This window comes from Scomber japonicus, chromosome 1 (genome assembly GCF_027409825.1).
Source record: "Scomber japonicus isolate fScoJap1 chromosome 1, fScoJap1.pri, whole genome shotgun sequence".
Classification (NCBI taxonomy): Eukaryota; Metazoa; Chordata; class Actinopteri; order Scombriformes; family Scombridae; genus Scomber; species Scomber japonicus.
The window spans coordinates 26480713-26504688 of record NC_070578.1 but is presented as its reverse complement, the minus strand read 5'-3'; the positions used below and the strand labels follow the sequence as shown (position 1 = coordinate 26504688).

At 37.5% G+C, this 23976-nt stretch overlaps 3 protein-coding genes across 5 annotated transcripts in view; all 3 read right to left on the bottom strand.

The window, feature by feature from the left end:
- grtp1a (growth hormone regulated TBC protein 1a) overlaps window positions 1-23976 on the bottom strand; it is a 100539-nt gene that overhangs the window by 18079 nt on the left and 58484 nt on the right. The gene's annotated exons all lie outside the window — the stretch shown is intronic.
- On the bottom strand, window positions 1615-10119 carry LOC128363050 (LIM and senescent cell antigen-like-containing domain protein 1). 3 transcript variants are annotated; one of them, XM_053323942.1, is made up of 10 exons: window positions 9971-10119; window positions 8767-8923; window positions 8559-8625; window positions 7172-7292; window positions 6816-6965; window positions 6541-6691; window positions 4821-4913; window positions 4636-4684; window positions 3924-3999; window positions 1615-3168 (listed from the first exon to the last, which is right to left on the bottom strand). In XM_053323942.1, exons 1-10 carry the CDS (start codon window positions 9997-9999, stop codon window positions 3054-3056), a joined length of 1008 nt encoding a protein of 335 aa, XP_053179917.1. In that variant the 5' UTR covers window positions 10000-10119; the 3' UTR covers window positions 1615-3053. The 3 variants fall into 3 exon arrangements, with proteins under 3 accessions (XP_053179917.1, XP_053179925.1, XP_053179934.1); XM_053323959.1 differs by having other exon boundaries at window positions 3055-3663; XM_053323950.1 differs by lacking the exon at window positions 9971-10119 and having other exon boundaries at window positions 7172-7263; window positions 8767-8840.
- LOC128363019 (F-box/LRR-repeat protein 3-like) lies at window positions 16044-22508 on the bottom strand. The gene is made up of 6 exons (XM_053323908.1): window positions 22240-22508; window positions 19859-20063; window positions 18703-18867; window positions 18482-18604; window positions 17802-17973; window positions 16044-17418 (listed from the first exon to the last, which is right to left on the bottom strand). The coding sequence occupies exons 2-6, from the start codon at window positions 20060-20062 to the stop codon at window positions 16778-16780; spliced, it is 1305 nt and encodes a 434-aa protein (XP_053179883.1). The 5' UTR covers window position 20063; window positions 22240-22508; the 3' UTR covers window positions 16044-16777.

Here is a 23976-nt window from a genome sequence, read left to right as displayed (position 1 = left end):
AAGATCAATAACACCCTCAAGTTTGTATACTACATATGAAGGTGATTAGCCTCATTTAGCTTAGGATAAAGGGGAAAGAGCTAATCTAGTTCACTCCAAAGTTCAAAATACGCCACAGAAACCTCATTGTAGCATATTTGCTTAAAACATACTATTTATGAAGTCTGCCGACAGTTTAGTCAAACAGTAATGAGTCCAGTTGTACACCATTTCAGTGGGAAAAAAATTACCGCTAATAACTGTTGTCAAGAGCTTTACTTGAGTGTTTGAGGCTTTTCTATTGGCATGAATACATCTGGCCTCCTTTGACCTCACTCACATTAATAAGATGGTTTCTGCCCATCTGCCTGATAGTTCATGCAGGCAACTCCAGCATACTTTTTCTCCATCATTAGTGATGTTTATTTTCCCTAATGTGCTGGGTCATACTGTACAATACAGTATCACTTGGATGAAAGTGTCAGCCTGTAAATACTGTTGTCACAGCTGCTGTGATACAACATTCCCTGTGCTCTTGTCTGCTGCTCAGTATGCTGCACGCATTGATCCTCGATATCACATTGAATTTTATTGTACCTAGTCTTGAACTTTATTTTTTATGAGTTGGTTGACTGAACTGAATGGTTTTGGTTTATTATCACACTCTCACCCAATACAAACTTACATCAATCTTTTTAAGGGCATTCTGATTTGGTCAGCTGTACTTGTGAATACATTAAGAAAAAAGGAATGTATAAAGTTTAGACTGTGTTGAAGTAAAAACTGTGAAGTAGATAGAAACTGAGCTTTATGTTTTATACTGTAACTGCATGAAGATGAAAATTACATGCTGTGTAGCTTTTTAACAAGCTGAGCAAATGTACTGGTGTAAGCTTTTCTTCACCTAATTGGTTTCCTTCTTTGTTGTTGTTGTCTTCAAGATATTTTAGGTAATTAACGTGGTAACATTCATGGAAGGATGATTTAAGATACAGTGTACGTGTGAAGTAATCTGACTTTTTTAAGCTACTGGAGTTTATGATAAACCATGATTATTGTTTATCATAATTAGGAATGTATCAGCAATGTATACATTAAGAGTGAGTCCAGCCATTAATTAAGCATAAATACTGTGACATAAAACCAAAATACAGGTTAGAAATGTTTCACTGAATGAAATTATGTCAAAAAATTGTGAGGTATGTGTTAGTTGGGGGGGCAATGGGAAAAAATGTGCCTGTAGCTTAATGGCTTGTATTTAGTATGCTAGACAAGTACTCCTGAACATTTTGTAGTCCAATTAATCTGAGCCTGACAGCTACAGTGTTGCCTAAATAGATGTCCAATAATTTCTGATGCTTAGTTGACATTATTGACTTTTGTCCACTTTTATTGGATCACATTTCCTCTAATAACGAGACAACAGTTGCTTATCTGATAGAAGTAGATAAATAAAGTGTCAAACATTTAAACCTGAAACATTTTGACTTTTCACCATTTTCAATGAACTATTATTATTTTTTTATTATTTGTATATACTGTGAATGTTTATCATGCCTGTAATGTGTCTAAGCTAAGCTGTGCATCATGAATGCATGCTTCAAGTTTCATGCATGTAAATTCTTTCATATAGTCTGAATTAGAAACAAAAATAACTCAAGTTTAGGATTGGGAGTTCATTTTAATGCAGAAACAAAAGGTTACATTTGTTTCAGAGCCTTAACACACACACTGACAATGTATATTTGGCATTTGATAGATTGAAATTCATTATGACATGTTTATTGAATACTTCAGATTGTTAAAACAGAAAATAAGATACCGTGTATGTGTCTCCATTTCAAGCAAATCCTTAAGATGTAAACTCTCACAAATGATGTTGCAGAAATGTAAATGTGTAACTTGAAAACATAATAAATAATGCTGATTCAAGCAAATGTGATTTTTTGTTGTTTGGCGTTTCTCATTTTGCCATTTTTAAAAACAACCCAAGCAATATGCTGGCTCATTAATAATATTCAAACATCAAAGTGTTCTTACGTTTAATTATCAGCTGAAGGTTCAGTTCATCTCGATTCCTTTGAACAGTCTCCCGCAGAAAGTTGCAAGTATTAGTTTGGCTAAAAATATCACATAAACCTCGGGCATTTACAGTACAAGCACTAACAGCACACTACCATACATACTGAACACATACAGTTCATATTGAAGAACTTACACAACCTTACTTTAGAGGTAGGCTCTAATTTTGTGATATTACACAATAGCACCCTCTAATGCCAAGTTTTCACACAGAAATGTGGGGATTAAGAGGCTTCTCGGGTTAGTTAAACTCATGCATTTCTTCTGAAATTCTGCAATACAGAAAGTAAAGCTCTAATCATTACATAGCAACTCAACATAGTTGATGTATAAGCATTACATTTATTTGATTCTGTAACACTTTATGGCTTTTGGATGACCCTTTCTCCCAGTGTAAATTCATTATGAGTTTTTTTTCTTGACACACTGTTTATTTTTTCATATTAGCAAGAAGAGACGTCATGACAGTATCCTGAAGAACACAGTGATTGCTACATTATTAGTCATTTGGAGGCTCAAAAATGAAAGGCAAAATTGTCTAATTAAGGACAATACATTTCATATAGATATAAGGCATAACTGTATTAAACAGTTACAGTTTAACCACTATTTGCATTTTAAGACGTTTTAAGACACGTTGTTCGTACAGTCAAGGCACCAGTTCACATTCAAGACATAGCACTTAGTAATTCTAGATGCTTGCAGTAAATCAAAAAAAAAAAGAAAAAATAGACATATGTTAGTTAGGAGAGAACTAATTTGGATAATTTAGGAATGTGTAAAAAAAAAAAAAACAACACACACTTGCATATAAAAAAGAGCAAGAAAAAAATATGTGCTCGCAGGCACCTTTTGTCACACGACCACAGTAACATGCGTTTACATGTATTCCAGATTTAAATTACTTATAATGATCTACTGGTATAATGCAGCAGTTCTCCCAGAGGTTTTACATAGCAGGTATACACTCAGGCTGTTTGGCCTGCAGCAGCTTACTTGCGTCCTAAAGATTCAGCCAGCTTCTTGAGCCTTTTCTTCAGCTCCAGAGGAAACTTCTCATAACATTTTTTACAAACGGGCTTCATGTCAAACTCAACAAACTTGTTCCTGCAAATGTGGAAGAGAAGAAGAGAGAAATACTCATGTAATCTAATGACTTGTCTATTGCCCATATTATCTTTACTTATCATTAATATCATCCACTCATTCAAAACAAAAGAAATTAAAGCTTAATGGAAGTGCAACTTTCTCATAAACAAGTCAAAGTAGTTATTAATGTAAATGTATACTGAGATGATTTTGTATAAACACCATTAATAAACACATTAGCTTTAGATGCATGAGAAGCAGGGACAACGTGCCACATTATTAAAGAAGGAAATAAGGAACACCATAAAAAAAAGAGGAAACCACAGATTACACAAACAGACAGATGGAGCGGTGAATTGTTAAGAATAATAAGTCTACAGACAGACAGCAGGTTTTTTCTTGCGGTCTTTGGCATCACGTTCACGTCGAGCCAGACGACGTTTCAGCTCCTCAGGCATGCGCTCATAGCAGTGCTTGCACACTGGCTTCAGGTCAATTTCAACAAACTTATCTCTGAGTTACCGAAGGCGCAGCAAGTGAAGCGTGTACAATAAGAGAAGAAATTGGGAGGAAAAAGTGGGGAGAAAAAGGAAAAGAGCCAAAGAGAGAGGAGTCGGAAGAGAAGAGTAAAAATACATCAAGGCAAGTGTTAAGACTAGACTAGACTAAGAGTAAAGTAAGAGTGTTACAGACAACTGACAAGACAACAACAATCTGCTGGTAGTGTTAACAGGATTAGTTAGTAAAAGATATGAATGAGCAGAATAACTTACTTGAGAGTGAGTTTTGTGTTGCAGGTGGAGCACGAGAAACAACTGACACACCAGGCCTTGTTGAGAGCAGACACCACTGAGGGGGACAGAGGGGGAAAAAAATAAAATTATGAATGTTAAACTGATGCAATTTCAAGCCAGGGATGTCCAAATATCACAGCTGCCCAGTGTACAACTAAGGTAGTGGAGTTGTTTTCATTTTATTCTATTCGTACCAAAATGGCAAAAACAGACCGGGCCTTTTTTCACAATAGGATCACAAACCACAAAACCCGACAACAGCCAAGTCTATTTTTGGCTTGTCATCTAGTTACTCACAGAAGAAGTGTTAACTATTAACAGCTGATATGACCTGCTGCTGGCAAAGTTTGCCATTATAACTGGTAAAAGTGATGATCAGCGCTGACTAAAATTCAGAAGCTATTACTGCAAGTAATAAGGGAGATGAAACGGCAGGTAACAGATTTGTTAGCATCAGAAGTTAATCTAAATCTGTGTATGTCATTCAGTCACATTGGTGCATCCAAAAAATAGGAGAAAAAAAATCATCCACATCAGCCATAAAACAGAGAAGCTTTGCAACATTAGCAGGCTGAGGTGGACAAAATGATACTTGAGAGCAGGCTGAGAACATCTCTACTTCAAGCTACATTTAATTTCAATTAATAAAAAATACTTTACTAAATACAAGCTTTATCGTATTGATACTCACCATCGCCCTCAATCACACGGTTGCAGTGATAGCACACATCGCCAAAGAGCTTGATAACAAAGAAGCACAGAGATTAGGTATTTATATAGCAAATCATTTGTCAGACATACTTAAAAGGGCACTGAAATAAAAACAAGACTTTAAAAACCAATCATTTATATTCATAATCTGTTCTTTTTCCTTACCTGGTTATAATGTGTCTCACAGTAAGCCAAGCCCTTCCTCTCATAATGCCGATGACCAAGGAAAGGCTTCTCACACTTGGCGCACACAAAATGCTGCAAACAAAAAGAAACAAACTGAACAATGCCATGTGAAACTGACAATGCACTGTGGAAAAGGTGCCTAATCTTTAGTTTGAAACATGAATATTACATGAGAATGTTTCTCACTTTTTACTAAACCGGAAATCTTTTGGACCTAACCAATGGAGAAACATTACTGTAGCATCCTAAAGTGGTGTTTTAATCACATTTAGCCCACCAGCACTATAAAGAAATCACTGTAATTTCCCTGTAGTGTTCCCACAGTGTTTTTAAAACAGATCTACTTTTCTGGTGTCTGCTTGATAAAGTTCCTGAAGTGGCTGGATATAAAATTAATTTCAGCTAATAACCTTCTTTAGCATTTAATTGACTGCTATACGCTGATGATAGTCGGGAGCTTTTTGAATGGCTGAGAGGCCTCAGGAGAAATATTTTCTTAGCAGTGCTCACATCTCTCCTAATGCCTCAAATCAGCTCATTTACACTGTTTTGGTTTTTAAGTGGTTTATTTTATGAATTAAATTTCGTGCATAAGTAATGTTCTCTAAACGTGAAATCACTTATAGAGGCTTTAATTGCTTTTGTGTGAATGTAGCGAAAGATATATTAACTACAAAAGGTGGTCAGCACATTTGTCCACTGTTATTAATGTGTCAGAAGCCTGTCTGAAGCCTAATACCTGTAGTACAACCAACTTATTACAATTTACAGTAACACTTAAATTTAGTATGACTTAATACTGAATTATTTTATTACTTATAATAATTTCATTAATTTTTGTGTTACATTTTCCAAAGGGGAAAAAATCTCACAGTCCCTTTTGAAAACTCAAAAGGAAGATGATGTCCAAGTCAGTAAGAGTGGAGCATTTTTCTGCACTATCCAACCACTGTAAAAATCTTTAAATGTTTAGTCTTGCCTCTTTCCAAAAAATCAAACACCAAATCATGAACAAAATAAACATGGTTGTGGTTCCTTTAGTAAACTCCTAAAGGAAACTTGACTTTAAGAGGAACAGACTCAATCAGTAATCTAGGTCTCAAACTGCAACACATTCACATTTTGAAAATACATGAATTTCACATTGAGTCTTGAAGGGCTGCCCCCTAAAAGTTGCTGAGTAGCATAAGTCCATTAGCCAGAGTTGTCTTGCATTTTGATCCAGTGTTAAATCCAGCTAAGTCAGCTAAATTGCTGTTTTAAAAGACGCATACCAGCATCTCTACTAGCCCCTCCTTATTTTACCGTCCAATGTAATCAACAGCACTGTCAGCAGCCAGCGGTGAAGTTCATGCCCCAGTTGGATTTTATAACTGAACTAATACCAAGATACACACTTTTTAGATCTCTAAATATGGAAATCTGGTGTTTTACAACAACCCTAAAAAAATATGACACTCATAGGCTGCTACACCAGTATAGTCTCTGAATAATATGTCTCATCGGAGGCTATACTGAAGAATGACTTAAAAAGCAATAATGTTGCTATGTATGAAGTAAGTATAAATATAAATATATGCCCCACCTCGTTCTGAGTCAATGCACTGGTCTGAAGTCGGTCTGAGTCAATTGTGAATATCCTGAGTCAGGGACAGCCCTATAATCTACTGAATTTGAAGTCTTATTCTTGCTCACAAACCTCCACATGCCATTGCTTGCCCATCGCATTGACAACACGGCCCTCAATGGGTCTCCTACAAGCACCACAGATGGGCACACCCATCTTGTCATGGCAGGGCAAACAGAAAAGCTCTCCCTTCAGTTCCCTGGCTTCAGCCGTCAGTTCCTTCCTGTGGACAGAGAAACAGTTTGTAAAATGCCATGCAGAGGCTTTAAAAACAGCGCAATAAATACAATTTCAAATGAACTGACATATATTTTAACCAAGCAAAAAAGTCATGTAGCAGGACTGACCCGCAATTGTTGCAGTTGAAGTGGTCTGGGTGATAGGGGTCATTCTTAAAGATCAGTGGCTGCTCTTCAATGATGGCATGACACTTCTGGCAGATGTACTTGCCCAGTCCACGGGCCTTCTCGCGGTTATGGCACGGGCGACACAGGTGTCTGAAGTAAGTAGAGCAGAACAAAATTCAGAGGTGTCAAGATGGAAACTGCTGCATTAAATAATGTTTTGACACTCTGTCACTGCTGCTCAGAATTCCATTATTTGTTAAAAAGGCAAGCGTGAATGTCATCAGCCTGACATGAGTGTAACCACCTGTTTTACAGGCTGTCAAACTGTTATGGCTGTAATAAGACGGGATACAAACCTGCCAGCATTTTTGACAAACCCCACGTCTGCAAGCACAGCCTGGCAAATGTCACAGCAGAAGCAGTCAGGGTGCCAACTGTTGTTCATGGCCTTAATGACACGACCAATGATGAACTCCCCTGGGGGAAATCACAAGTGAGAGATCAGTTTGAGGCAAGTTTGATCTCTTCAATATTTGTTCTGACTGGAAGCTTTATAAAAAAGGCGCTCTATTATGGAGACACAATGCACTGTAGTGCTTTCTATAGTTTTCTCAAAGTGACACTTTAATGTTAATTGTTTGCTTAATTTAATCAGAACATACCTGTCTCTCCCAGGACAGTCATGCAGTATTAAAATTAAGCTTACATGGTACTAAAACGCATCTTGGGTGGTCTAAACACCAGTGGTAAGAGTAAATCGACCATAAGATTAGTGAGTACCTGATCTCCCAAACAATATATGGTCAGTGATAATTACGTCCACCCATGTGAACACAAATGTGTACGAGACAGCATTTAATTATTGCTTACTCAATATTATAGCACAAAACATGGAAACCCTCCACTCACATCACTGCCAAACAAGTAGGAGAGGGTTACAAATGGGGATTGGACCACAAAAAAAAGATACTGCAACATATCGCTATATTTCCAATTGCTATACACTGCCCTTAAGTATTGACACTTTTATTTTGTAAAAAGGGGGCCACTCAGTATTGACTGCTTCTGTTTATCATGTTAACGTTAAGCCTATCATCAGTCACCAGCCCTGGATACCTTGAAAAGCTCTGAATATAGCACAGTAAGTTATCGACAGGTTGCATACTGAGTTTACAGTCACAGAAAAGGAACAAATCTTTGGGTTATTAGCACGACATCACTTCTCTGCAGTCTGTTTTTTTCTTTTTAACAACTGTAGCCTCAGTTGGATCCTGTGTGAGGCACAAACTGTGCCTACAGTTAGCAGTGTTGTGATATTAATATTTAGCAGCATTTCTTTTTTGTGAAACTAATGTACTGTGAATAAACACTGTTTGTTTCTTGCTTCTTCAGTTACAGATATCGTGATATATCGTGGATGATTTCTTTGTGATATATTGTACTGCAGAATCGTCTCTGTTGTAATATATCATTATCATGGGAAGAATATCATGATAGTATCATATTGAGAGTTTATCTGTGATTACGACCCTGACATTCAAGTTTACCCCACCTATGCAACTTACCAAAAGAGGCAGTTCCTTCATATAAAATGTCTGATCACAACTGTACAAATTATTTTTTCACTTCCAATGAATTTAATTTATCTTTTTAATTAAATCATTCCCTGGTCTATAAAATGTCAGAAAATAATGAAAAATTAGCACCCAAGGCTCTATATTATTGATGCACTATAACACTCACCACACTGATGACAGCACGGTGCAAAGAGCATCTGAAAGTCATGTTCACAGTATTTCCTGCCTTCAAACTGTAAAGAGAAGAAGATTGAGATCCCTTCATTGAAAAGAAACATTCAGTACATACTGCATATAACAGCATGCCATACAAAGTATGGCTTGTTTTAGTGTTGTCACATTAAATGGATTAAAATAAAGGTTGACTCCACTACCTCATAGAAGAGTCCTTCTGGAAACTGCTGGAAACACTGGGCACACACAAAGCACTGCTCATGGTACAGCTCACCATTACTATTGACAATCTTCTCAGTCGGAGCAAAGCCACTCTTACATCGCTCACAGGCCGCATTGGCCAGGGCATTAGCAATGCTGTTGCATGAGACAAGAAAAAGAACACACACACACACACACACACACACACACACACACACACACACACACACACACATTAGTACATTACTCCACCAGGGGCCCTGTGAAATGTTAGGCTGACAAATAACTGATGCAGGGCTAAACCGATGTTTATCATTTCTGACATAACTCCGATGGTAAGTGCTATGTTTGTGTCAGCAGCTGTCACCTTGGAGAATGGAAATAATTTGTGAATCATTGGGGGAAACAACTCCTACTCACTGCACAGTCATCACCTAATTTGGTAAAGGAGAAGAGGCACTGCAAACTAACTGTGAAATGATGACTAGCATCTCCTCCAAATACGCAAATACACATCCTTTCCATCAGAAATTTAACCATGATCATGAAGTCGTTAATGATTACACTGGTAAGAAAACTACAACAACAATAATAATAATAATGACACTAATAGCAGATCTGCATATCAAAAATGCTTCATAATAAACACAAATTAGCAGAAAAGATAGGGTGTCATGAAAAAAGGTCAAAGAGAGATTATACCACGTGTAATGCTCATTTTATTATGAACCAAAATAAGTACCCCCCTAAAATACCCCCAAACCCCTCCCCCAACCCCCAAACTGAAGTCAAAAGTTGGCAGCAGTGATAGACCGACTCTGATTTAGTTAGTTTACCTTTTGCACCTGTAACCACATGCATACATGCTTATATCAGGTCAATGCACGCTCATATGTTGCTCATGAGTTACTTTAGCATTGAAACATCAATTAGCTTAATTAAAGACGTGACAGCTAATTGAGTTAGCATGCTAACCTTAGCTTGAATGAATGAAAGAACAACAACGCTATTACTCAAACGACAGTCAACTCATTTGAACATACATATATTATAACAGTAAAAACACATTAAACTGTTTGCCAGTGTCTAAAAGTGGGGTATCTATCCAGCCAAGTAGTGGTTATGCTAAAATGACGTTAGCATTAGCTCCGAGTTAGCGGTGGTGTATTTGGGCTACATGACCAAGCTAATCAAAACACGTACCTGCCCGTCATTCCTGCCACCCCCAGCATCACCTCCTAGCACCACAATTTGAGAAACGTGGCTAGTAAATCAACGTGTGTGTTGCTTTTAGTTGAACTACTGTAGCTTTCAAGCCAGGGGGAGCGACAACCGGGTCGACCCCTCCCAGGAGAACTGTTTGAGGTCCACCCACACTGGGAGTGTCCTGCAGGTCAGAGGATTAAGTCACAGTTTTTTTCATGTAGGACCATGAATCATCAGTCAGGTTTCCACATGAACACTGAAACAGTTTTTCCTCGCTGTGATGATTCCTTCTGTTTATAGTGACTGTTAAAAGATCCCCTTCAAATCTATATCTATATAAGGTGCCTTGCCTTGCCATCAAATGAGCTTTCAGTGTAAGTGATGGGGGGCAAAATCTACAGTGTGCACATTTCAAAATGAATCTGAAGCTTATGAGACTTCAGCAGTGTGAGTTAGTCATATCAAGTGTATATCTGCCACATTTACAGTCTTTTTAGTATCAAATTCTCTCTTTGTGTTTCCTTTGACAGTATTTCCTTGTTGAGCTTCAGTGGAAATATGTCTACTATAAGACTGTAACATTCAAAGACTAATTTGCACAGCTTCATGTTAGCTTCAGATAAACTTTTAAACACATTTTTGCACAGAAGGAGGACTGGATTTTGACCCCTAACACTAACCCTAATCCTAACCCTAACCCTACATTGTAAGTGCATCATGAAGGATCATCTGATGGTCAGTATGAACAGAAGGAATGATTGTGTAAGAAATACCTGTTTCATTTGAACACCTGACTGTTATTTTAAGACAGGCTTGGAAAATGTGAATTTATCTTTTAAATAGGCAATAATCTGCTTTCTGGATTTGCTAAATCAAACTGTCGGTGTACTGATATCTCAACTATTCAAATTAACATCTGAGCAAAATTGTTTGAATTTTCAAGGTTTTACAGGTTTGTAATTTTACTGAGATATTTAAAACATTGAAGATCAATACTCAAATACTGAGATTTAAATTAAACTGGCAGAACTACTTGTTACTGCTAAACATACAGTACAAGAGTCAAAGTTACAGCACTGGTCTATAGCTATAACTGCATTTTCTCATGTAGAATTATGGAGAGCTGCAGAACAGCTGCTGCATGTTTTAGGCAATATATCTTTTCAGGTGTGTTGATCCAACAGCACTGCTCATGAATATAGTGCTTTTAACAAGACTCCAAATGATCAAATATATAGTTTTCAAAAGACATAAAATGACTCTTTTGACCAAGAATAATGTTCACACACAAAGCTTTAAGACCTGAGTAGCAGGTAATCTTCATATATTAAAGTGTGTTCGGAATAAAAGGAAAATAATGTGGATTTAAGTACACCAGCAATCTGATTTCCCAAGCTCTTACCTAAAGTGCTACCAGCAAGTTTCCTCTTTAAGAAATATCACTTATTGTCCTTTTAAATCCTAAGACTTTAACATTTAATTAGCTTTGTATGGATCAAGAGGCAGCACTCAAGTTACATCTTTTATCTGATTCTGCGTATTGAAGCAATTGTCTGTGAAGATTCTCAATCATGCAGGTAGTGGTTATCCAAGGAGGGTTGAATCGAGGGCAACTGGACTTATTGGAGCAATTATTTGAATGTGCTCTCTCTTGCTTGTGCTGGCTTTTATGTCCTCATGTTTAGTGTTGTTTATATACCTCCTTGGAAAGCACTCTGGCAGGAGGTAAGAGCTATATAAATAAAATGTACTTGTGTAGTGTTGCACTCTGTTCTTTTTCCCTGCAATGATCCAATTTCCTCACGGTGATCTCTGAAGCTTAGTCCAACCCTGTCGCCTGACTTACATGGTACAATTAAAATGAGTTGACCAACAGTGTATCCTATGTACAAGTGTAATTTTATGCATTGGTATGATTAATAAAATGTTCTTTGAGTCCCATTACAATTTAGAGAACATAGGATAAGAGCTCTGTAGGAGACATAAAAAATAACTGAAGGCATTATAGAGAAGAATAAAGAATATAATAACTTTTATATTGTTGCGTACTGGAATGAAGAAAAGCTACCTCACACTCGAAATGTGTGGAAAAACACATTTGAACACAGTTTCATTGTGAGAAGGCCTTATATCTTCTGCCATAGAACTGCTCTTTGACTGAACAAAATTGAAGTTTGAATTGTCAAGGTTTTACAGGTTTGTAATCATATTTGCATATTTAACAATTTGAAGATCAATACTCAAACACTGAGTTCACCACATCTGACAGAGAATTTAGTATAAGTTCAGTCTTGATCTAGGATGGGTTTGTAATTTTCAGGTCGGTCTGAGTTTTCTACTATTTTGTGACAATCATTCCTCCTGTTCAGACTATTAGAAGATCTTTTCATATTGCATTGGTGGCTAAAATTCACAACCCTCCTTCTGTGCAAAAAAAATATTTAACAGTTTATCTGGAGTTAATATGAAGCTTCAGCCATCCAAATGAGTCAAGTTGAGTACAGTATCTTTCAACGTTACAGTCTTTTTAGTGACAGAGTCATTTTTTTTGTTACTATATTTCCACAGCAGCCGAACAGGGAAACACTGTCCGAGGAAAAACAAAGAGGGAATTTGATACTAAAAGGATTGTAATTGTGGCAGATATCCACTTGATATAATTAACTTAGTTTGCTGAAGCCTCATTTGCCCTCTCCAGGCTGCCCAGTGGTTGTCCCTCTCATCTTTAACCCAGTCCAGTCCTTCATTCCAGACTACTCATCCCTCATGTTGTTCTGCTGGAGTTTGGCCTCTAGCAGTCCTGCAGTCCTTATACTCCTTCAGATTCACCCTCAGGTCATACTGTACATTTCTCTGTTCTTCCCTGTCTCCAGACCTGATGGCTTTCCCTCAGCAAGTAAAATGGATGCAACCCCACAGCTAATAGTTCAATGTCCAGCAATAAAAATTCAAAACAGTTCACTTATAGCAATAAAAACCTGTCGCAGTGTATTTATGGGCATCTGACTATTGTTTTAAGACAGACCTGCAAAATAATGAATCTGTCCTTTAATGCAAAATCACACCAGTTGTTACTGTCTAGACATTATAAAAATGCCATACATGAGTCACATTATGATGACTGAGCCATTACCATGACAACCAAGCAAACTCAATCTGCTGATGAAGAATGTTAGAAGCTAGGGTGTGTGTGTGTGTGTTGGGAGTGGGGGGATGTAATTCCTCATTTGCTCATTGAATAGAAATAATGTGTAAGTGACTGTGGCACAGCTGTTTTGAGTAATGTCATCTGCACGATTTTCATCATGTCCACTTTTGTTGTTGTTGTTGTTGTTGCTGGCAGTTACAATGAATGTAAACCAATTCAGACCTGGTTTGCCTAAATGTCTGGTGATATGAAGGCTTTTTCTGGTATCATGGTGACACAGCTGGAGATAGGATCCAAACCAGGTTCAGACTCACAAAAAAGGTGTAAACCCAGTGTAGAAAAGAAGGGGTTAGGGTGGCATAATAACTATACAGTAAGCCACAATACAATTCCTAAATGTTATTTGTATAGGCAATTTTAAGCATTTCTTGAACCTACCTACTCAAGATTTTTTTTTTTTTTTTTTTTAATATGTTCCGCAGTGAAGAGCAACTTTAGCCCGATTTTGCCAGTGTTAATTATATTTCACAGACATTTAAGAGAAAACTAGATTATCCTATCTCTAAGAAATGTAATTATGTTGGATAGGAAACCAGTCTGGTTTTAGCATGAAGGATTGCCCTCTAGCGCAAAGATTAATTTCATTACAGTTTACTGTGGACAAAAAAATACTGAGAGTGTCTATACAAAATTAATTTCTGATGACTAATTGGATCTTTTCCACTTCCCAGAACATTTTCATCATGTCCTTTGCTGTAAAGCACTTTGAGCTGCATTTCTTGTATGAAAGGTGCAACCGTGTTGCTGAATGCATTACTGAACTTCTCAGGCCAGAGAGGTCAAACTCAGCTCAGCTCACTTTTGACCTGAGTTGTCTACGGATAAGATTCAACACCAGTTTTAAAAAAAAACACACACTGGCTAATTTAAGCAACAGTTTTGTCTTTATAGTTCAAACATGTAATACATATTTAAACAGGCATTTTTAATGAGGCTATGAACTTCACTCACATAATACCTGTCTTTGGGAAAAGTACAAGAGGTCACCTCTCCTATCAGTCTCAATACAATGTTTGACTAAAATAAAAGCAACACACAGTACACTATAAGAAACGCAGCCCTTACTCGTACTATCCTTGAATATTACAATAATATCTATAAGGATTGAATACAAATGCAGACAGTTAATATTAACCAGCAGATGATCTCATAAATACGCAATAAAAATGTATTGCAAGTCAGTAAAGAACAAAGTCCATTGTCTTTGTTGACCTCGAAAAAGAGAAAAAAAAATTAAGACATGATGGGTCACTATTAGAGAGTGAAGTAGTGATATTTTTCATTTAATATTTGCACCATAAAAGAAAAGAAAAAAAAACATACATAGGATGAATGCCAACTCTGTTAAATGATCCATTAATGTTTGACTTGCAGGTCTGTTTTACTGCACAGTCCAAGGGTGGCAACTTCGAGCACGTCCACAGACAACATGCATGATAAATCCATCTTAAAACATAGTTCCAGATTCTTCTATCCACTTTACTGCACACAAAACAATAGTGAAATGGAAATATTTTACACACTCACATTCAGGCAAACATTCAGTTTCTTCGACATTCAGTTGCCACACTGTCCTGTCTTCTGCTTTAAGCTGACTATTTTCACATTATTAATTTATTCATATTCCTCCGTTACCACAGTTGCCACATATGAATGAGCAGTGGAGTATCTGGATGATGTGCTGCTTCTCGGTTAATTTGTAATGTTGTTTTTTGCATGCAACACACAAATGCAATATAGAACAAAGAATGAACATTAATTTAAGTAGGTAAAAAAACTGTCGTCGGCTGGCCAATAGTTTCTCTACGAAAATTATTGCAGTATGTACAGTACTGGTCATAATTGTGCAGCCCTGCTCTAACTTTTTAACCCCTAATTCTGAATTGTTTTTTAAATAAATGTACAATTGAGCAAATTCCATATATATAACTGAAATGCTCTCTAATATAAAATATGAACACATCTTTTAAAAGTTACTAATGTCTTGAAGGAATATTACCATGGTGAATGATTGTGCTTTTAGGAGATCATTTCAGTTGCACAATTCCACAATGCTGATTTAATTTCTAAAAATATCCACTGTTTGAATTAATATATTTTTAAAAGAACAGAATGATAGGTCACTGACGAGTGTAACTGAGAGGACTGACAGATTTACAGATCACTGTAAAATGTTTCATGATTGTGCTGCAACATTTCACGCTCTAAAGACACTGCAGCTAAACTTAACTTATGATCCTTCAACAGAGTTAAAGTGCACCAGTAAGATTTAGTAAATGTACAGATATATATTTGTAAACTAAAATTTCTCCCTCCCATTTGTTTTGCAATGTGACACATTGATATTTACAATTACAATAGGAACAAACGTCAGGCAATGCAGAAATGTAGCTATTGTACGCTACACACAAAAATATCAAGCATCACTCTTTATATATATTTATCTATATATCTGTATATATCTATATCTATATATCTATATATATATAGTATATACAGACTAACATGATTATGGCCAAAGTCACCGTCGAGCATTGCCTTCACAAACAGCTGTCTTTGCTAGCTCTGTTCTTACCAAATCAGAGGACAGAGAAAAAGACAGCTCCATTCTTCTAAATGAGATGCAGCAACTCTGCAACGCTTTCTGAAACACATTCAAAGACATCAGATAGAGACGCAACGATAGAAGACAGGAGTAGATGACACATGGAGTCCAAAACCAAATGAAACCGCATGTATTCAACATGTAATCCTATCCGACCACAGTCACATGGTCAAACTTCCTACTTGGACTGTCCCTTTATCATGAAACATTTCTTCATTTTTGGACAGTCACAGCGGGTCATTAGCTGGACTGGAAAGTGTAAGAAACACTTAAAGAAATCTTTCACAACAGTTTAAGTTGGGAGAATTTTAACTGGAATGGGGAACTAATGGGGAATTTGCCATTAAATGTGAAGATTACTACCCGAACTACCACGACACTTGAGCTCAAAGTCTTTTTGTGCTTAGTGTGGTGATTAGGATTTGTTGACTGTCAAATGATTTAGCTGAAATTAAGGTTTCTGATTTCTATTCAAAGGATTTGTACTTAAGCCAGTGCAAAATCTTCACACTTCTGACTGAATCATACACAGTAAAAACAGCCTGTGTGCATGGAAAAGAAAATTCCCCTTCATTTCCAATAATTCCCAGATATTCCTGTTAATTTCCATGGAAACCTGAATTCTCCAGAAACTCTACACATTACCGATCTGCATGTTCTTAACAAATTGCTCAGAGACAAGGTGCTTAATGTCATGAGTGACAATGAGGCAAATAAATTTAGATATAAATATTCATATAAATATAAAAATCATATGCAGTACATGAAACGGTACGGCAGAGTGGAAATCAAAGTTACTTAAAAAAAAACAAATATAATGTTTTATCAGATCGAAGCTCAAAGAGATGTTATGTTTTGTTACTCGGGGAGAAGAGCGGTATGTACAGTTCCTGGGAATGACAGGAGAAAATGAGTGGTGTCAAACACAAGAAACACATACACTCATACAAAAACCTGTTAACAATTTAAATCTACTGCGATTCCCTCAGCTCTACCAGGTAGGCATCATGTCGGGAAACCAGACACGACCCAAATGCTTCGACACCTCCCAGTGGATGTCATCCAGCCCATAGCGGTGATCAGGTACCAGCACTTCCTCCATGATGGATAGCTGTGTCAGTCTGTCTCCGCACATCTTGACGAACTCCACAAAGGCGCTGCAGGACACTTCACACTCTCCCAAGCCGATGGCTGACAGATGCTTGCAGCGCTGGGCAATGCGGATCAGCTCTTCATCCAGCGGCCGGAGCCCGTTGGCACACACCACCAGCTCCACCAGACGGGGGCAGGTGAGCCCAACACGGCCCAGCACGTCTTTACTGACGGAGCGGCCGAAGTACAGGTGTGTGACAGGGATCTCGTCGCAGAAGAAGGGTCCGAACTCATTCTCGTAGAGAAAGAAGTACATGACCAGATTGAATTTAGGAGAGTGGCGCATCATGGCGTCCCAGCTGCTCTTTTTGATGGTGTGGAACTGCTGGCCTGGATTCTCACTGACCACGTCGATGCGAAGGTGCTCAAGGTGAACATGCTTCTCTGAGGAGAGAGCGATGAGAAGTTCATCACTCAGCAGATGGTAGTTGAGGGCCAGTTCTCTCAAGCCGTGGCACTGATCAGCCACACACAGGATGCCTGTGATTGAGAGGAAAATGAATCATAGCAACCAAGGAGAATATAGACACTGAGCAATATTGATCAACATTATTCTGTCTCTCTGTAGGTTCTTGTTGCCACATGAAAGAAAAAAGGTCTTACTAAAAACCATTTAATGTAATTTTTTCCTCATCACTTCCACCCAATTAAGTCCTTGACTGCTGATAAATATGCTATTACACCCCCTTTACTTTCACCATTCCCTCTCTAATTTAGCATTAGTTGAAGGCACACACGAATTGTTGCATTAGTCTTGCTAAATGTCAGCTAAAACTGTTCTTGATGTCTCAAACCCAAAACAATGATTAATCAATAGTTATTAATTGTTCATGCCCAATATCTCTAACCTTCTAACTTCGTACCTGCAGGGGAAACATGCGGACAACTGCTCATTTTCAGCAGTTTGAGCGTGTCACTGTTATTAGCCACCAGGACTTTGAGGGAGGGGTCATCCACAGGTGTGTCATCGATCTTCAGGGAGGACAGAGATTTGGAGTTCACAAAAACTACCGTCAGTGCTGAGATGAAGTGAGACTGTTGAACAGAGTCAAAGAAAGAAACATTTAGTCATCCCTTTTCTTTGGTAGACATGCTTTAGTCTTTCAGGTAGCCATATATGCTAGTCTTACTTATCGAAACATCAAATTATTTCACATGCAGTGCTGATAAAGCTCAAGAACAAAACAAGGGTCTGCTCATGAAAATATTACTCTACAGTGCCTCTGGTGGTCAGAAACGCCACAGCTTTAAATTCTAAGCATGCATTACTATGTAACTATACAGGCTGATTTTTCATTATTCGTTTACTTCTTGTCCCATTTCGTGGTCACAATTCTTCCATATCAAGATCGTTGTTCATGTCATGCTTTTACGTAATATGTGTGTGTCAGAAAAGCTCATGTCACTGCTGAAAATTTGGTAATACCACCATAATATCAGTAATCTAAGACTTGTGGTGCCAAGTGATAGTCAGGGTGATAAAGTGACATTTTCTATGCCTATGAAGATGCAAAAACATAATTATCTTGCATTATCAGTTTACCTTGGGCAGCTCCATGAAACTGGGCCGGGCGGTGGAGATGAGCCCCAACGTTTTCAAAGAACAATTCACGAGCTGGGAGAGGATGTCGCAGGCTGCTTCTGCAGACTCTCTGCTACTGTCAACCTACAGTGTGCAACACGGAGAGAAAGAAAATAAAAACCGAGCAACACTTTAACTTGAATAGAACTACCTCTCCTCTCCTCCTTGCTGTCACTTCATACCTTGAAGCTGACATACTGCAGGTGGTTGGAGTGCCTTTTAATTATCTGCTTGATGAGATCCGGGTGTGTGGCCTTCAGGTAGGAGCTGGCTGGCTGGTTCAACTCAAACTCAAAGCACCGCCACAGCTCTGGCATATGAAACGCCTGGTTCCAGCCCCGGCACACCTGTGGTGACAGCAATAAAATCAACATGTGGGCTCAGTGATCTATCTATCTGAAACATCCGTATTTCGCTAATTGGACAATTATTATGGGGGTGGCTGAAAGGGGAAATGAGAAAAATCTGTTGACTATGCTATAGACACATAATGCATACAAGAGCAAAAACACAAAAACACCAATTGGTGAAAGTATTTCCTGAAGCAATTCATTACCATAATCTTTTGCAATTTTTCTGTTTCAGACTTGCATTGTGTTTCCCTACCGTACTGTGTTCTTCCACTACGGCTCTTATTTTGCAGCACATTTCGATCTTGAATGTTCTTTTTGACACTTCTCTGGATTTAAAGCACATATTGAATGAGTGCAGTCAATAAATGACCGTGCAGTCATTTATTGACTGCTGTCACCAAGTCACCTTGAATGACTGTGCAGTAATTTTACTGACTGCATTAAACCTCCTGCATAAAGCATGCATTATAGTCTGAAATGCCCAGTTTAGGCATTAATTGCTTATGATTCTCTGTGAGACAAATCTTGCAAATATAAATGAAGTGGGCAGAAATTTAATGGAAGACTTAGATCAATTTTTTGTGAATGTAAAGAATGATATATTTATAACACAAGTTTCTGATTAGCCACAACAAATAATGTTCGGGTTTCTGGCAAACAATTTCCACTAAGGGTACTGACTGATGGCTCGTTATTTTCAATCAATCAATCAATCAATCAATCAATCAATCAATCAATCAATTCTTATTTATATAGTGCAAAATCATAACAGAAGATATCTCTGGGTACTTCACACATAGAGCAGGTATATAAGGTACTCTTCATTTTACAGAGATAATTCCGTATGAGCAAGCACTTGGCGACAGCAACAAGGAAAAACTCCTCTTCAACAGGACCGGTTGGGTTCAGAAATAAAGAAGGAGGGAAGGGGGACAGAGAAGCATGAAAACAACAACAACAATAATGATATTTATAATATGTGTACCTGAGATGCGTAAGCCCTATCCAGCAGAGGCAGGTACTGAAAGATGTGGAGCAGGATCTCCTGTGGCAGACACTCCCAGTGGACTCCCTCCCCTTCACAATCTTTATCCCTCCTCTGCTTGCGGGGCCGTTTAAGAGTCTCCTGAGACCCACTGCTGGTGGCACCTCCGTCCTCCTGCTCATTCCCTTGAAGACCTCGTTTCATCCTGGGAACACAGAAAGGGAGTTTACAAAATCCAGATGCATGGGCCAGATTAACGTTACGGGGAAAGAAACTTGTGATTTATTCATGCGTGGCAGACTAAATTGCAAAGCTCCAACTACATTCATTCTCAGTAAAGCTATTCTACTATATTAATTAAAACTGTCACCAATTAATTATCTCCATTGCCACGTGAAAATTCCACATGAAAATCAACCTTGAGCACCTGCCACTAAAGCTGGTCAAAAATAAATGCATTATGTATAATATCTCAATGAGTTAACACAATACTGCTTTCAGAGTCAACGCTACAATTCAATTGAGTTAGTCATTTTAAATAGATTTTGCATTAATGTGATGAAGTTCCTTAATTTGTCATGTTTTTTAATTCACTTGATTAACCAGGAATAGACTTCTCTGTCAGGTTAGCCTACCCATTAACATTTTCTCAATTGATTTTCCACAAAACGTAATACATCACTAAATATTCATTACTATCAAGAAATGAAATTGACAATTTTCTTATCTTTTTTAAAATCTGTAACAGTAAGATGCAGAAGAATCAGTGCATGTAAATCAGCTTAAAATGAGGGTTCCTCGTTGATTTCCCATTACAATGCATGTAAAAATGACACTGTGATACATTTTGCAAGATGGTCTTCAGCTATAGCGATGTTTAGAGCTCAAGCAATCAATTGATTAGTTGCGATTAGTCATTTTAATCTTTTTTTTTTTTGAAAGTTCAAATTCTCTGGTTCCAGTTTTTCAAATGTGAATATTTCCTGTTGTCTTTTGTCTTGTATGATATTAAACTGATTATCTTTGGACTGGGGACAAAACAAGACATCTCAAGAAGTCACCTTGGCATCTAGGAGGCAGTGATCGTCATTTTTCACCATTTTCCAATATTTTATGGACCAAAAAAACGAATAATTAATCAGATGATTCCATAGGAAAATAATCTATATTTGCAGCACTACTGATGTTTATTATATGGATATTACCAAACTCTACACAGCAGAGTAGTGTTCACTGTTTAATGTGATATAAAGTCATTGCTTTACCTTATTTTTATCTGTATGAGGGCATATCCTGTATATAAATCTCAGGAACATTTACATATAATCTCAGGGAGTTTTTTTTTGCCACTGTTGCTCATGTGGGAATGTTGGGTCTCTGTAAAGTTAAAACCTGAAGAGTTCGGTTTAGAACCTGCTCTATGTGTAAAGTGCCTTGAGATGACTTTGTTGTGATTTGGCCCTATACAAATAAAGATTGATTGATTGATTGATTGATTGATTGATTGAACTTCTGCATATTGCACATTTATAATGCAGATTTATTTATGCAAAGAATCCAGTTTACTGTATAAGGTGTTTTACCTATAGGCTATATGTTATGCTATTTTGTTTGAGTTATTGTTGATTCTTTTCTTTAGTACACTTTCAGAGTTACGCTGCTACTTTTTTCTACTGTACTGTACTGCTGTGTCAATTTTAATTTCTCCCAAGGCAGATGAATAAAGATACATCCATTCTTATCTTTACCTTTGCTGCTATTTTAAGGCTTTTATAGTGTTTAGGATTTGTGTGTATTGATATAATTCATTTACTTTATGTTTCTGGTGCTGTCTTAAGACATTTTCTAAATATATGTTAAGTAATATTGCATCTTTTGTGTAGTTACGTGTGTTTAAATTGTTTATTCTGCAAGTGCACTGAGTACTGATAAATTACACTAAAGAAGTATTGAATCTTAGCCCGCTACACTGTACAGAAGAGTTGTTTTATCCGTTTTGGAAAGGTACAAATAAATGTCAGCTGTGTGTCTCTGCTCACATCACCTGAGGATGAAAACACTGTACGGAGGAGGACACACCTCCCTCTGCTGCAACCAAAACCTGCGTCTGATGTTCAGTTCACAAGCTGAAAGTTACCCTATGCTCATCAAGACTTTATTTATACAATACATTTGCACATTTTGGTACATTTGGCGTAACATGGATGATTAGTTTATACAAGATCGCACCGGACCGACCGAGATTTCACGTTAGCTATCGTTAGCTTAGCGTTAATTTACCTATTAACAACTTCTAGTTAATATAAAAGTAGCAACACGGATGAGTTAACAACCTGTTAAGTATAAATTCTCAGTAGTTACCCACCCCGTCCTCCTCTTACCTGGCGTCCCCCTCTTTCGGCTGTTTGTCAGAAAAGGCGACCACTCAACGTCAACCGGGACCGACACAAGAAAACTGCGTTGGGGCTAGCCGACCGATCCAACACATCGGACCATAGGACAGCACCGATGGATCGAAGAGGTCGGCTGATGTTGACGAAAAGCACCGTCTGAATCGAAATTGTCAGAAGTGTTTTCGTTTCCGAGCGCCTGACCTAGTTTCGTTCCCAACTCTGCTTCAGTAGTTTGTGTCAGCTCAGCTAAAGATGGCGTTTGTGTTGTTGTCTCCGCCGGCCTGCAGTGTCGGAGCGCCGACGGCAGGGGGAGTTGTTTGTTATTATGGATCACAGGGCTGGGAAATGTATCCTATACCTATTTAAAATGTGACAGGTTACAGTTTACAAGTTAATCTGTTTAATATGTGATAGGTTACAGAGTACTGGTTAACCTATTTAAAATGTAATAGGTTACAGATTACTAGTTACTTTGTTTAAAATGTAATAGGTTACAAATTACTGGTTACCCTGTTTAAAATGTAATAAGTAATGTAACTGTTTCAATTACTTAATCCAAGTAATGTAATTTATTACATTTGATAACTGTTTGATTATTTTTCTAATTTTCTAACAAATGGGGTTTAGGGTAGCCTAAGTGTACCCATTAAGCACCAAAATCACCAAAATTCTGTTTTTCATGGATACTGACATGATTTATAAGGGAGATAGTTTGTTATAAATCAAGATGTATCTCTCAATTGAAAATGTATTCATTAGTTCATGTACATTTTTGAATATAAATTGAAAACAGTCAACAGTCTGTCCTGGGATTAATTGGTACTGTGACACCATTTAATCCCACGTCATGATTTATTTACAAAATATAAAAAAATATTGTTGTCAAAGAATTAAAAACAGCAATAGGCCAATATGTATTCAGTAACATGATGAATATTAAAACAATAGTGGGGGAAACCCTCCTCCTGAGCAAAATCTTAAAGGTCTAATTTAATGATCAACATGTCCATAAGTAAATCAATTAAATTACACTTGTTTTTCCCAGTAACTATAACGTATTACATTTATTTTGTAATTACACTGTTACACTGTACATGTAACTAGTTACTACCCAACACTGTCAGTGTGTAGTGTTTAGTGGACTCATTGGCAGAAATGTAATATAATAGTCATAAGTATGTTTTAATTAGTGTATAATGACCTTAAATTAGAGTTGGTGAGTTTTCGTTACCTTAGAAACAGGTCTTCTTCCGCCGATTCATGCTACGATAGCCGAGAAGGGACAAACCGAGTGGAGGTATTCAGTTGGTTGTATTCTGCAATCTCACCCCTAAATGCCACTGAATCCCTCCCAAAGGTCATGTAAAGGACCAGTTCACAATTTCCACGTCACAAAACAACAGTCAGGTGACCATATGAAAACTGAAATAATTTTTATTTTCATCATCATCTTGTTCATAGTAGCCATTAGAAGATCCATCCATAATGCACTTACAATGTAAGCATTGGGGGACAAATCCTCAAACTTCCTCCTGTGTGTACTGAAAGGTTTATCTGAAGCCAATATGAAGTTTCAGCTGTCCAAGTGAGTCAGACCAAGTAGATATCTCTGAATGTTACAGTCTTAGTGCCAAAGTCCCTCTTTGTGTTACTTCCACCACAGCTCAACAGGGAAACACAAAGTGGGCATTGGATGCTATAAAAAGACTATAAATATGGCAGGTA

What these genes read in the sequence shown, in the direction of transcription:
- LOC128363050 (XM_053323959.1), bottom strand. Translation starts at nt 9,999, where the DNA reads ATGCTGGGGGTGGCAGGAATGACGGGCAG. An exon ending in GTGGCAGGAATGACGGGCAG is followed by an intron (nt 8,924 to 9,970) that starts GTACGTGTTTTG and finishes CTCATGCAACAG; the next exon opens with CATTGCTAATGCCCTGGCCA. An exon ending in ACCGTGCTGTCATCAGTGTG is followed by an intron (nt 7,293 to 8,558) that starts GTGAGTGTTATA and finishes GATTTCCCCCAG; the next exon opens with GGGAGTTCATCATTGGTCGT.
- LOC128363019 (XM_053323908.1), bottom strand. Translation starts at nt 20,062, where the DNA reads ATGAAACGAGGTCTTCAAGGGAATGAGCAGGAGGACGGAGGTGCCACC. An exon ending in ATAGGGCTTACGCATCTCAG is followed by an intron (nt 18,868 to 19,858) that starts GTACACATATTA and finishes CTGTCACCACAG; the next exon opens with GTGTGCCGGGGCTGGAACCA. An exon ending in TCCGCATGTTTCCCCTGCAG is followed by an intron (nt 17,419 to 17,801) that starts GTACGAAGTTAG and finishes TCTCAATCACAG; the next exon opens with GCATCCTGTGTGTGGCTGAT.